This window comes from Filicampus tigris, chromosome 7, assembly GCF_054856515.1.
Source record: "Filicampus tigris isolate MCC_2025a chromosome 7, RoL_Ftig_1.0, whole genome shotgun sequence".
NCBI classification, from domain to species: Eukaryota; Metazoa; Chordata; class Actinopteri; order Syngnathiformes; family Syngnathidae; genus Filicampus; species Filicampus tigris.
Genome location: NC_141223.1, coordinates 11,284,296 through 11,299,466, shown reverse-complemented (window position 1 = coordinate 11,299,466; position 15,171 = coordinate 11,284,296). Strand labels below are relative to the sequence as shown.

The window sequence follows — 15,171 nt, the reverse complement described above, 5'->3', positions numbered from 1 at the left end:
GTCTACATTTAAGTTCCAATTGTTCAAATGAAATATAGATCATGAAACAAGAAACTACTAAGTGCCATTTATAACTACAGTGTCAATAATAATCCATTATCAACCCATTTCAAATCAGTTCGTTCATCCGTAAGGACAAAAATTTGAACAAAGATTTACAAAAAATATAGGCTATTATAGAGGGATAATGTAGGACGTATATATATATATATATATATATATATATATATATATATATATATATATATATATATATATATATATATACAGTGCGCAGAGAGAGAGAGAGAGATAGAGAGAGAGAGAGAGAGAGGGAGGGAGAGAGGGAGGGAGGGAAGAGGGAGGGAGTGTGTTGATGTGGGTGTCTACTTGGGTAAGTTCTAATTAGCCAACCACTTCTTCTCTCGCCTCACTTTGTCCACTCTACTTCCAAGCGCATCTTCTCCAGCCTGCAGCCACAAGTGAGGGACCAACCGGACACCTACTCCAATTTTCAACATTCACCAGAGCGCACACACGCGCACTTTTGGAACTTCATCTTTTGGCACCTATTAACTGGACACGTCTGTGCGCACTGCTGTTACGCATGACTTTGAATGCATAAATAGACACCGTCGTACAGTTACTTTGTATCTTTCTGTTAGTTAGTTGCTCGCTTTTGGCTTTTTTGTTGTTGTCGCAAGAAACGCACCTAAACTATTCAAACGGGGTTTTTTTTTGTCACTTTTGCAAGTATCGTTTAACAGGTATATTGCAGGGTTCTTAGCACTGCGGTCATCTCGTTAAGGGACGCAGTGGAATAGAGGGGAAATACGTGGAGAAAATCAGAAAAAAACAGAGAGAGAGAGAGCGAGAGAGAGAGAGAGAGAGAGAGAGAGAGAAAGAGAGAGAGAGAGAGACGAGAGACGAGAGACAAGCGAGAGACGAGAGGAGGAGGAGGCCCGTGTTGCGAGAGAAGAGGAACAAGTGAGCGAGGGAGTGTTTTAAAGCCCACGGGAGGCATGATGTCCTACATTAAGCAACCCCATTACGCCGTGAACGGGTTAACTCTGTCTGGCCCGGGCATGGATCTGCTGCACACCACCGCCGTTGGATACCCCAGTGAGTATTACTTGATCACCCGTAAATGGTCGCTTAAATTCAATATTTTCGACGTGAAAAATATTATAAATGCGAGGGGAACTGATGGGAATTCAGTGAGGGTAACGTGTGATTCTTTGCTGTGATTTAGCATCCATATGACATGTGTTCACTTGACCTATAAATTTAGCGGATTATAGAGTAGAAAAAAAAAAAAAAACAATGCAAAAAAGTGTGTGAATGGAAAGTCCGTTTGTTCTCATGGACTAAAGCAAATCGCAATCTGTTACATTTAACACGTAACCTATATTTGTTAAGTGCCTCTCTTTGTATTTGGTTTTGTGCCATGCAGCCATGCTTTGCAACATCTGTCATCTATGATGAAGAAATGACAGAAGGCATGTTAGATGCCAAGGCTGGCCCTTAATGCACTTTTAAATGCAGACTGAAAATCAGTGTGTTGAATCGTACGATTTTTGTTCTTCACTTTCTTTGTCCTGTATATTTTATTCGTTTATAAAAAAATAAAAATGAACGGCGTTCATTGAGTTGAATGTAGTTCCACTTGAGTGGGATGAGAAACAAATAAGAACATAAATTACAAAATAGTTATTTACATTCCCATTGTTATAATAATAATAATAATGATTATTATTATTATTATCATTATTGCCCATGCATTAATAATAATAATAATAATAATTATTATTATTATTATTATTATAATTATTATAATGATGATGATGATTATTATTATTATTATTATCATGAAGCACTGATACAATGACAATGATTCCAATACAGTCGTTATAATTCTCAATTTAATTATCGTGTTTATGTCCACGCAGGTACGCCACGGAAGCAGCGTCGCGAGCGCACCACCTTTACTCGCGCACAGCTGGACATCCTGGAGGCCCTGTTTGCCAAAACGCGCTACCCAGACATCTTCATGAGGGAGGAAGTGGCTCTCAAGATCAACTTACCCGAGTCCAGAGTCCAGGTAACGATGCCACATTATTATGGACACTCATTGAATAGGCTGCAGTTGTTTCTATTTATCTTATTTCTTTCCTTCGAAACGACTCAAAGGCATTATTACTTTAAAATAAGGATGTGTTCGGATCACTGGGGGAGCAAAAACTCACAAAATAATATTAAAATTGGCTAAGTTAAAAAAAAAAAATCTTAAATAGAAACGTACATATATCATCCATTCATTTTTTTACAGAGCTGGAGGATATCCCAGCTGCACCTTGGGAAGAGGGAGGGTACATCCTGGACTGGTTGCCAGCCAATCACAGGGAATGTATAGACAAACAACCATTAACAATCACTTTCACAAGGATAAAGTGTCCTCAGTTAACCTAACAAGCATGTTTTTGGAATGTGGGAGGAGAACATGCCCCGATTAACCCCAAACCTCAGAACTAGGGGATGGATATGCCAACCACTCATACACTAGGTACAATAGAGCGTTATCAGATGGTATTTAAGTTGCATACTATAAGTCAACTGATGTAAAATTTCCAGTCAAGTGAAATGGGACGATAGGAAAGGAATCATATAGACATATTTGAATAAATAGGGATCAAAATCACAATAATAGAAAACAATAGTACACAAAGCTGTGGAAAGACTGACTGATTGTCGAGAAGAAAGTTAGACAAACAAGACTTAAAATAACATTTCCCTTTCATTTCTTTTATGATCAAGTTGTCACACGCATTTTGACGCTGATATTCAAATGAAATGTTATGTGACCTTAATTGCCATCATCCAGGTATGGTTCAAGAACCGCCGTGCCAAGTGCCGCCAACAGCAACAGCAAAGCACAGGCCAGTCCAAACCGCGGCCTCCTAAAAAGAAGGCCTCTCCGGTTCGGGAGGCCAGCGTGGAGGCCAGCGCCAACCCGGCCAATGGTCCCTACAGCCCGCCGCCGCCTCCCCCGGGAACCGCCATCACCCCCAGTTCCAGCTCTGCTAGCGCCACAGTGTCCATTTGGAGCCCGGCCTCCATCTCTCCTCTGCCAGACCCGCTGTCCGCCTCCACCACCCACTGCATGCAGCGTACCAGCGCCTACCCCATGACCTACACCCAGGCCCCGGCCTACAGCCAAAGCTACGCAGGCTCCTCCTCCTACTTCACCGGCCTGGACTGCAGTTCCTACTTGTCACCCATGCACCCGCAGCTGTCGGGCACAGGGGGTGCCCTGAGCCCCATCACCGCCTCCTCCATGGGCGGGCCTCTCAGCCAGTCCCCCGCCTCACTCTCCTCCCAAGGCTACACGGCCGCTTCGCTTGGCTTCGGAGCCGTCGACTGTTTGGACTACAAGGACCAAACTGCCTGGAAGCTCAATTTCAATGCCACAGACTGTCTGGACTACAAAGACCAGAACTCCTGGAAGTTCCAGGTCTTGTAAATAGCATCAAGTGAAGTGTCGGGAAGCGAGGGGTTGTGGGAAGAAATTCAGAGTTGGTTGAATCGAGCAAATTGCAGTTGATTTGACAAGTTGAGCAAAGAAATGTGGCTGGTATCATTTCTCCTTTTTTGTTCTGTTGATGCAGGGCTTAATTGTAAACCATTCAATCTAAATAAAATCAAATAACTAGGGAAAATTTGATAGTTAATGCTCCATCTAAGTGGTGTAGGACTTTGGATGACAACTGAAGTCAAATTTCAAAATAACACTAATGACACACATTAGGCCGTAGAAGCCATCAGCTATCATTTCGAACTTGTAAGAAAAAAAAAAAAAAAAAAAGAGTAATTACCACAAAAATATCATGTTTAATTAAAGAATGAACATGATTAACAAACTTTTTTTGCTACAACATTTTTGTTTAAAAATTTGACTTTTCAACGTCGGATTTCTTGATATAAAAGACACGGGGCATCAAATTGATGACTTTTAACTAGACTCAACTCAAACTGCTGATATATACTGTATAGGCCTACCACCCAACAGCTGAATTGCTTCACCATTAACCGCCTTGATGGTTAATCTGTTTTGAGCAAATGAAATGACAAATTGACACAGAGAGCTGCTTATTTTTTTTCCCTTTATGATGTGTCTTTTATTTGCTAACGTTTGTCCGAAAAAGGCTGCTTTCCATCATGGCACTCAACAAGCATTGAGCCCATCAGATCAGCTTTCCCAACGGAGGTGCAGATCAATAGGCCATCAAAGCTGACGACTCCCCAGTAGCCTTGTTTGAAACTGACCCTCTTCAGCCTGCGTGGGATCCAAGTCAAGAGGATTGATCGAGTCCCTGAAGTGACTGCAGTATAAACTTGTTGCCTTTGAGCATGCTTGTAATCACGAGGTTAATGGCTCATGCATTGCTAGTTTAATAGGATCAACTCTTGGGCAACAATGGCCACATTGTGGCAGTTGGCACTCAATGAAAAGCCCCCCCCCCCGACCCCCGCGCTCATTTTCACAGGAAATTGGCAAAATTCAAGCACTTCTGCTGTAATCTATAAATGACTGTATTGATATATTTTTGTTCGAGATCTGATGGACATAAAGACTGCACCAGGGAAAGGGAAAGGAGGTGCCATTGCACCTGCCCACCCTTAGCACAGAGAGTTTGGTGTCTCTCTCAAACATGTCAAAATGTGTGATCTATGACATATGTATTTCCGGTACCTTTTTTTTTTGGGGGTATTAGACTTAAATACTGTTGTTTCTTGAAATATTTGTGGATTTGTCAAAGTAAAAGTCAAGATTGTTGAAATTTCTTTTGAAGTTGATATTATCAGTAGAACTACTGTGATCAGCAACAATGCTATTATTTCTTTAGATGGCACGGCCATTGCTAAAATACTCTTGTTGTCTTTTTGTACATATTTAACCCTGGAAATGCAACCGCGTCTCTTGTATGCACTCCATGCAACAGCATCTCTTGTTCTGATATCTTAGAAAACTGCCAACTTTTTTCTTTTTTTCCTGTTTATATTTTTCTGGTATCTGTTTTTTTCCAACTCAGGGTTTATCTGATAAAAGTAGCAGTAATAGGAACAATGCCGGTAATGCTTCTTAATCTAATTTACTCTACTTTTTGTCTTTTGCATAATTATATCATCTCTGCTTTATTTTTTTTTCTGATATGAATGATTCTTATTCTTTTGTATATTTCATTTGTCTCCTGTATTTGTTTGACCAGTCTGCACCACTACCATGCTAGATAGCTTTAATGTTTCTGAGGCATTAAATAACCTTGTGTAAACTTTGTCTGGCTTGGGCTCTTCTTCCAGCATGCTGCAGCTGCTGCTGCTACATTATCAAAGCATAAAAGAAGACCTCTGCCTCTGTTATGTGTATCGCATCTGTCAGAACCTGAATTTAAGAACCAAAGGGGCAATGTTTGAGTCCTGCTGTGACAAAAAAAAAAAGGGCAGGCTATCTGCTGTGGTGAATTTGCTGCTTGCGGCATCGTCCAGCCACAGACACACTGGCTGCTGTTTAATACAGTGATGTAATCGTCAAACTCGTTGGCTTTGGCAATGCCAAGCCTCCTGTGCCAGGAGAGTGTCACAAGTTCCTGCATGATGAGGGCACTGAGGCTTTGAGTGGCCCACCGAGTTAACTCAAGTGACTGTGACTTTTTTTTTTGTAGCCATCGCAGTCAAGCTATCAAGCTAAAGTGGACATTTTGCTAACTAACAGTGACGACGTTGCGAATCAGCAACACTGAAGACACGTTTTTGCTCTTGCATCGCCCCACATGTGTACGTTTTGACTTTATAAAGATGAACTGGTCAGAGGCAGTGACACTTGGGCCGGATTTTGCTCGGGTCTGCACTGACCAATCTATACCGGACTCAAGTGTGCTTTTCCAAGTTTGAATACTTTGAATGTCCCATGCACATATTACAGGTCATTGGCCCTTGCACATTTGGAGTAGGTGTAATTTGTCACACTAGATTTGCATGAGCACAAGTAGATCTGTTGAAGAGTATGGCACATTAGAATGTGATGGTAAGTGAGGATTGGAGTGGGATAGATAGCTGGCTAGATAGATAAATAGATAGATGGCTAGAGAGAGAGAGAGAGAGAGAGAGAGAGAGAGAGAAAATGTTAAATGAACTGTCACTTGTATAGCGCTTAGATGGCTAGATAGCTGGCTAGATAGATAAATAGATAACTAGATAGCTAGAGAAAGAGATAGATAGATAGATAGATAGATAGATAGATAGATAGATAGATAGATAGATAGATAGATAGATAGATAGATAGATAGATAGATAGATAGATAGATAGATAGATAGATAGATAGATAGATAGATAGATAGATAGATAGATAGATAGATAGATAGATAGATAGATAGATAGATGGATAGATAGATAGATAGATAGATAGATGCAGAGGGTCCTGTAATCCCCCAGTAGCAACATATGGACAGGATAGATACACTCTGGAAATATGATTCATTTCTTTCGGAGCTCTAATCCTCTAGAAACAAGCTGGCGTCCAGTCTGCTCTGAAGGCACACTGTAATCATGCCACAGGCTGAAAGAGCTGACCAGCCATCATATCATCCCCGCCTCCCCGCCTCCCGCCATTTTCTCCCTCCTGTTGGCCTGCAGTCCAATTTCGTCTTAATCGATTCCTAATCCCGATGCAGCCAAATGTACACGCGCCAAGCATGAGACTGAGCACTCATCCGTACACATGTAATTCACTACACAGACAAATAAAATACTCACAAATATACAAAGACAAAAAATGGTGAAATTCTATTTAAATGCATCTATGTGCAGTAATATGAACAACAACTCAAGCCAATGTTTTTTTTTTAATTATAGATGACCAAAACCTTGTGTCAAAGTAAAGAGGTAACATTTTGCTTTGTGGAATCAGGACTTAATTATCACACCACCTGTTACTGTGATGTAAATGCCATTTAATGATAGCCCGAGTGTCACTTTAATTCCTGTTGCCCGTGTGACTTTGATATCCGTTGCTCGCCGTAATCGAAACCATAAGTCATGAAAGAAGATTTGTAATCGTGCAGTAATGCCGCTAAATCACACCTACAGCAGTGTAAGTAGGTTTGAATGATTTGCAGCTAGCAGTGCTAACAGGATCAGCATTACACTATGAATGGATCAACCAGCGACCGTCACCCTCACCATACATGTCTGCCGAGGGCTTTGCAGCAGATTACAATTTAACACCTCGTTAATATCACTAATAGTAAAAGTCAGAGTTCGATTAACACGTTGCCCTAAACGTGGCATCGAGGGACTGGTTGACCACTGTACAGTAGATGGCCAGTCACAAGAGTAATTCGATTTTCTTGCAGCAGTCTTGCACATTGTACACGATTTTCTTGATTTTGTCCACGTATGTCTTGAGCCGAAAAACCTTGGTGGAAAAATGTATTCTTCTGATTTACAGTCAGACCTACTTTTTTTTTTCCATAGTCATGGCACATGTTGCCTCCTTCTTGCCCACTTCCTTTAGTTGGGTCATGCCACCTCTTGCAGTGTGCCCCCTCAAGCCCTCTGCTCCACCTCTCCTTGCAGTTTGTTATTCTTGCTGATCTAATTTAGAGAATGTCCCAAATCCTCTTAGTGTCTCGCTCCCTCAGCGCAACCCTAAGTGAATTAGACAGGATTATTGTCTACCTCTTCCTCCTCCCCTTCCTTCTCTTGCATTTCCTTGTCATCGCACCGTCACTCATCAATTCATCGCGATGAGCAACTTTCTGTAGACAAATGTCATTTCATCAGGAGGATTAAGATCTTCTCAATTTCCAGGTGATATTGGTACCATCGCTGACATACTGTCTGCTCTCACATCACGGAATATAATTAGCTAGTTTTGCAATTGCACTGATGTACTGGGTGTAGGTGTACATTCTCCTGACTTGGTTGTAGTTTGTTGTATGAAACAAATTCATTTCTAAAATCTAAACTCATTTTATTTTAGTTTAGATTCACTTAGTTGTATTCAACAGTGGAAATTTCTTTTTACCCTTGTATTACTGTAAAAAAAAAAGGCTAAAAGGTTACTGAAAAATGTCTTGCCAATTGATACGTTTTTACTATTGGCAATAGTTCAGAAGCAAAATCTGAAAAACTTGAGAAAAACGCAGTAATAATATTTGCTCTCCACATCCAAAGTGCAAACACAGAAAACATGACTGTACCTGATGCATTGTCCTCCCTCGTTCTTCTTCTGTGGTGTCTTATGGCAGCTCAATGGCGCATTACTGCCACCAACTGGTATTTTCCTTCCATTGCCAGAATCCAATGTGAACTAATAGTGACTGGATGTTTTGAAGTGGGCTGCCGCGATCTAGCGGTGAATGTCTCAAAAGCACTTGTATCTTTTCAAATTTTGCTCTTATCTCAAGACAAAAAAAAAAAACTGTCAAGTGACGACTCGTGTCTTGAAAAACTCATAAGCCAAGCCACTCGCATCTCAAGGCAGCATTGTATGTGTACTTTACTTGAGTATTTGTTTTTCTTGCCAACTAGCCCCACTTCCAGGCCTAGCTCCGGAGGAGGGCCTCAGAGACCCGCGTCCAGGCAAGGGAAAATGTTGTCCATTTATATTATTCATAATTGTCAAATGAACCATACTTTGTATGATTCCTTAAGACCTGTTTGCCATGGGTGACCCCGTCAGGGGCGTAAAGCCTCGGACAACTTGGCTCAGAGGATCGTTGGGACTCACAAACCCCTCCACCATGGTAAGGTGACTGGGGAAATCAAAACACTCCTCACAGACTTGAGGTAATGGCAGCAGCATTGATACGACACCGGACAAGTGATAATGAACCGACAAGGACTGAAATACAGCTGGGAACTAAATACAGACAAATTGACGAGACGAGGAACACCTGGACATGAGACGCAAAGGGTTGGGGGGAGCTGATTGGCTAACATTATGGACTGGAATGACAAGCACAAGTGGACCCGATACCCCGAATGAGACATTGTATTTTAAACAAGGAAAACATAAAACCAAATACTAAACCAATACCAAAATCAACCAAGACAGATAATGCCAGTTTGGAAACTTTTACTCGTAGTTTTTCTACCCAAGTTATTTGTTTAGAAAAAAAATAAGACTTGTTTTTTTTTTTCTAAATGGATACTTTGCTGCAGTTACAGCATCAGACCATGTTCAAGCCCCCTTTGATAGTAAACCTCTGTCGTCAATTCGCCCCCACACACACTTTGCCTTGCAATACATCCTCTCTTTGTCTCCTCTCTCATTAACTTTTTCTCGTCGTCTGTGGGCCATCCGAATGCTGTACACCTCCTATACACGCACGCATGCACGCACACACACACGCACGCACACACGCATCGCATTTCCTCCTTCACTTTCAGTAATTCCAGCGTTGCCTCTCTTGCTTTGCGTAGCTCGCCCTAATCCAGTTTTGACCTCAATCCCGTGATGTAACGGATCATGTGATAGGGGGAAAAGAGTGGGAGAAATAGAATAAGGAAAGAGGGGAACAGGACAAAAAGTGGGGAAAACGTGCTTTAATCCTCAGAGCTGCAGCCACAGACCAATCCTGAACTAATGGGATGGGTGAGGGGCTGAGCGGGTACCTCCATTAAGTTACATGCATAAAACACACAATCTTGTACTCTCTCTCTCATAGGCGCGCACACGCACACACGCATGCATACGTCCTCATGCAAGCACCGACACAATGTGAAAACAACATGTCAACATGTTTGTTTCATCTCTGTGACTCAGAGGCTTTTAAAATCTGCACGCTGCCAACACACAACACATCAGCCGCTGTGTTTGTGACTGAAGGCCACTCGCTTACAACTATTTACTGAATTTGCGGTCATGCATGTAAATCTGATGAATTGTTATTATCATTATTATTATGAATATTATTATTATTGTCATGCATGCATTGGTACAGCTTTTGTTGCTAAGCCGATATGAAGTTGTTTGTATTAGTGCATTATTTTTCATTCTATTGATCTACTTTCAACAAAGTTGTCATTGTTGTTTTGTCCCAATAATGTGACACTTGGGGAAACCGATATTATACTCAACAAAAATATAAAATCCCATTTTTTATTTGATGAACCCAAACATCTCCAACTTTTTCCACATAAACAATATCACCATTTCTCTCAAATATTGTTTACAAACCAGTCTAAATCAGTGATAGTGAGCACTTCTCCTTTGTTGAGATAATCCATCCCACCTGACAGGTGTGCCATGTCAAGATGCTGATTAGACACCATGATTAGTGCACAGATGTGCCAAATAAAAGGCCACTCTGAAAGGTGTTGCGTTTATATTTTTGTTGAGTGTAGAATGTACTAGATAAAATATCATTACCATAATACCTACGCTTACAGAGAAAGGTGAGCTTTTACTGACACTTTCAGAGAGGTATTAATCCAACAATTTGTATATTATTGTCGGCGTAGTGGTGCAAAACTTCTTCTATCTTAGTCCTCTAATTATATGCATATTTTTTTTTTTCAAATTTCCACCACTTCATTTAAATTTAATGGTAATGCATCACAAATGTAAATCAAACAATAAACATCTGAACTTTTGATCACTCAAGTTGAATAAAATAGAAATGCAGTGTTAAAGTTTTGATTGTTGTCGTTACTTGAACAGGTCACTTGGAGGTGTTGTGGAGGTGCAACCCAGAATTGTTCACCCTCCTCTCCGTCCTGTCCATGGTACTGTTGCAGCTGGGTAGTTGAAAACACATTATTATCTTCATAACAGGGAACACAAAAACAGTCAGAGATCCAAAAGTTGACGCAATTTGCATTTTAGTGAACACAGAGTCAACCAATTAGACAGCATATTATTTAGCATTACTAATACAGCTGTTATGTTATTTTCCTGGTCTGTATAATACTTCAAACGAATAGTTTGGCACATTTTCCTTTCATTCTGTACTATTCTCATCACTCACATTTGATAATATATTAAAATCAGCAACACTTCAGAGTTCAGGATTGATGAACTCCCCAATAGGTTGCCTATACTATGCTAGTAATCACCATTATGTTGGTGTTTTCCTGGGCAGTAGTAATGACATGTATTGTATTTTAAGTTCATATGTTGATCACCAATTTCTGTTCCATCTGTTTGTCGGATTACACGGAATCTGCACAGGACCACTTTTATTATCTAAATCACTTGGCAAATCCATGTTGTAAGGGTCATGCAAGACAGAAAATTATTGTGAATGAAATGTATTTTTTCTCTCTGGATTAAATGTATATACAGTATGCTATATGAAGTGGATCTGGTAAATCTGAGGGTATGTAAAAACAAGGATGTTTTTGTACTTTAATGTATACAGTCAGAAACAATATTTTGACCATTCCAGCCAAATTTTAAATATTTGATCAGCGTATAACAATAATAATTATTTTGATAATCATCATCATGTTCCTCCTCCTCCTCCTCCTCATCATCATCATCATTATCATCATCATCATATAAAGTGCAGTACATGGAATAAAAAACCGACATATACTAAAAAATATAATAATAATAATAATAATAATAATAATGATAATAATAACATTAATAACAACAATAATAATAACAATAATAACAACAATAATAATGCGTAAAACCATAATAATACCAATAATGATTATGATGAATTTTATTTTATTTGGAATGTATGTGTTGTTCTTACATTTAAATAAATGCCTTATTAAAAGTCTATGGGATATTTCAAATCCAATATTGTAGACTTGTATACAGTAATTGCATAAAATGCAAAAGGGTGCCTCAGGAAATTATCCAATTTCACTTAAGTTGTCAGAAAATGATTTGTATTCTTTGTTTTTTTTTCTCAACGTCGAGACAAACAATTAAATTAAAAACAATTAAATGTTTATCCAAAAGATGGCAGAAGGGACAATGAAGCTGCGTATTCACCCGTGACCATTCATATACATCACGGCGGCTTCTTGCGATTATATCCACTTTGTGTTCAATTAAACAGGACCAGAATTCACACTGTGAATAAAATTAAATACACACATAAAATAAAATGTGACTAAATTTGTAAGCAAATTGAGATGAGGTCATAATTACTTCAGTCCTGTATTCATACCTTTTGTGACATTTTTATTTGGTGCTGTGCCGTCAGATTTTTCGAATGTAAAATTAGTGCTTTGGCTCAATATATAGGCTGGGAAACATTGCAAAAACTAAAAAATGCTTGATTCGCAACAGGTTAAGAAAACATACATTGGTGAAAGTACGATTCTTTGTGAAGTGTGTCAATGGGAATAGCTCGTTGTGTAAGTAAGGGCTTTGGCTTTGTAATGGGAAGGTGAATAAAATGCTATAGTGGTAGGTGAGACGCTAGTCTGCTTCATGTCAATCAACTCATGAGGTACAACACTTTTTGCCTGCCCCTTTCAGTCAGACAGCTCTTTTGCACGCCTGCATGTGTTTTGATTTGGTTCACTGTGTGTGGAGTGCAAAACAAAAGTCTAAATTGAATTTCCTCTTGGGGGGGGGGATTATGATCACTGTAATATATTATATTGAGAACAAAAAGAAGAAGAAATGTGTTTTTAGGTTGTGTTTTTAAAAAGCAGTGTTGTGGTAGCGGTTCCTGAGTTATTATCACTTTATCATTATCCTCTGTGGAAAAAACAAAAACATCCTTTTCCAAAATAAACATCCTTTCCTTAAAACATAATTCTCCTTTGCTAAATAGATGGGGCCCATCACCGCGATGTCTTAACTCATCATCTGTCATCGGCCCTCTGCACTGCATCCCTCCTGCCTTGAGGAGCAGGTGCATTGCGACCCGTGATGTCTGCTATTTTGTGGTAAAATCTCAAACACTAAACCTCATCTTCACCAAGTGTGTGTGTAACATCACAAGCGTCACGACCTCTGGTGGGACCTGCTAGGGCTTTAATGCCTTGCGGATTAGCTGATGTGGTACGTTTGGGTAGGCTTTGATTAGGTCTAGCTAGCCACGCCACCAAGAGTGTGTTGTTGCTTCTCTTGACTTTCTTGATGATCCGGCTAATTACCGATACACGGTCCAGGCATCCAGAATAACTTGGGACTGCTATTTTCTGGACGCTTGCATCCACATTGTGAGTAAATGTTTAATCTTTTGGCCATAATTGATCAGCAGATTTATTTCATAATATATACAAACAATGGCAACTTTACTAAGAGTGGAATCTCACTCTCACAAATGTGATGTGCAAAAAAAAAAAAAAAAATTACGCACAGTACTGTACATCTGGTGTGCTTCTCCACCACCCAAGCCCTCAAGCAGCCCCCACATTGTACCCCTCCAAATACCATGGCCCCTCCTTTCTTGTGTACCAGTTGTGTACTAATCTGCCCCCAGCTTCTCAACCTGCTCCCTTGTCACTACTCAACTCACCATACACATACAGTATCTCTCGCTTCCTCAACATCCATCCCTCTCTTCCAACAGGCCCCCAGCCCCCCAACATCTCTCCTCGGCCGCAACCATATTATACTCCGTCTACCAATCGGAGCACTGTGTTAATCCGGCGCTGCTCTGATGGTCAGCACTTTGCGTAGCAGACAGACAGATTGGCTGTAATCCCCTGAGTGCCACAGATGGAGGGCCACCACACAGACCTTGGCGAAGGTGAACTCTCTGTTGTACACATGCAAGCACGAGCACAAACACTCACAAAGAAAGATTTCTCATTAGAATCAAATATGGATGCGCGTCCTTCGTTTCCACACGTGGCTGCATTCAGTCAATTAAACAGTTTGATGAGGCTGATGACTGATGTCAGCGTCGTGCGACAACATCATCCATAAATTGGACAAACTAGTGTTCAGATCCATGTTGTAAGTTATTTGGTGACAGTAAATAAGTAAGGTTTGATCCCCAGTTGATGACTTGGACATAAAAGTAATCTTTGTGTATTGTGTAAAGGAATTGTGGGCATTCTATATTGTGACACAATATCTTATGTAATGTCATTCTTCCAAAAATTATGGTCTGCTATTCATAGCAACATTCAGATCGTAAATGATTGTTTTGATGAAGGGTTACGCGCAACCCACACAAACCGACATTGGAGAACATGACCGAACTGAACGATTATGAAAAAATAACTAAAAATATAGTTGCATCAATTACAGCAACAGAAACTCTCCATGATTTATAGATACACACATTATATATATATATATATATATATATATATATATATATATATATATATATATATATATATATATGTATATATATATATATATATATGTGTATATATGTGTATATATGTATATATATGTATATATGTATATATATATATATATATATATATACATTTATACATATATATATATATATATATATGAAACATACGTATGTGTGTGCGTGTGTGTGCACACAGCGATGTCCACGCAAAACAACAGGATTAAAGTCTGCCGTTTGATTAGATGTTTGGCTCTGTGTATTTCATTGTAATGAGTATAGCCAAGGCCACAGAGACATGAGTGTGTGTCTCTTTCATTGTAATGAATATGGCTGAGGACATGGCTTTATCCCTTTTAATCAAGGAAGTAGAATGATGAAATGAAATAATGTTGAGGGGATATGTGTCAACCCAGGAAAGGGATATATGGGTAATGTACATTGAAAGATCAGTTTCCCACTCCAATCAATCAGTGGTGAGCCTTCAGGGCCTTCTCTGCAGGCCTAAAAAAAAATATCTGAAACACAGAGGGTTAATTATATTTTGACCATGAATACCTTTTAAATAATTATAAATGTTCTGTCCACTTCCTGTCGTAACTTTTACAATGGTTGTGCTGTTTCCAGACATGTATGTAAGTACTGTTTGTATATATTAAAGCATTTAACCAATCACATTTCAGCCATCATTTATTTCCAGGCAGGGTCAAAGTCAAAGAGGTTTGCCTGAAGGCCTTCACAATCCTTTCTGCAAGCACTCTAACAAAAAAAAGAAATTTTGATGAACCTGTTCTTCAACCTGTGCTTCAACCAATACGATTTTGAGCTGGTGTCACAAGGGCTCTCGAGCCGCTGTACAGCAACATCACTGTATTCAGACCCTCAGCGTAACATCCATCC

At 39.7% G+C, this 15,171-nt stretch overlaps 1 protein-coding gene across 1 annotated transcript; it reads left to right on the top strand.

Moving 5' to 3' along the window:
* The first annotated feature begins 357 nt into the window (after window positions 1-357).
* On the top strand, window positions 358-5,309 carry LOC147144774 (homeobox protein otx5-like). The gene is made up of 3 exons (XM_086036193.1): window positions 358-1,101; window positions 1,929-2,080; window positions 2,861-5,309. Exons 1-3 carry the CDS (start codon window positions 1,002-1,004, stop codon window positions 3,497-3,499), a joined length of 891 nt encoding a protein of 296 aa, XP_085892319.1. The 5' UTR covers window positions 358-1,001; the 3' UTR covers window positions 3,500-5,309.
* Window positions 5,310-15,171: the final 9,862 nt, after the last annotated feature.

Excerpts from the sequence above, each read along its gene's own strand:
- LOC147144774 (XM_086036193.1), top strand. The coding sequence starts at position 1,002 with ATGATGTCCTACATTAAGCAACCCCATTACGCCGTGAACGGGTTAACT. Across the intron at positions 1,102-1,928 it reads CACCGCCGTTGGATACCCCA|GTACGCCACGGAAGCAGCGT; the intron begins GTGAGTATTACT and ends ATGTCCACGCAG. Across the intron at positions 2,081-2,860 it reads TACCCGAGTCCAGAGTCCAG|GTATGGTTCAAGAACCGCCG; the intron begins GTAACGATGCCA and ends GCCATCATCCAG.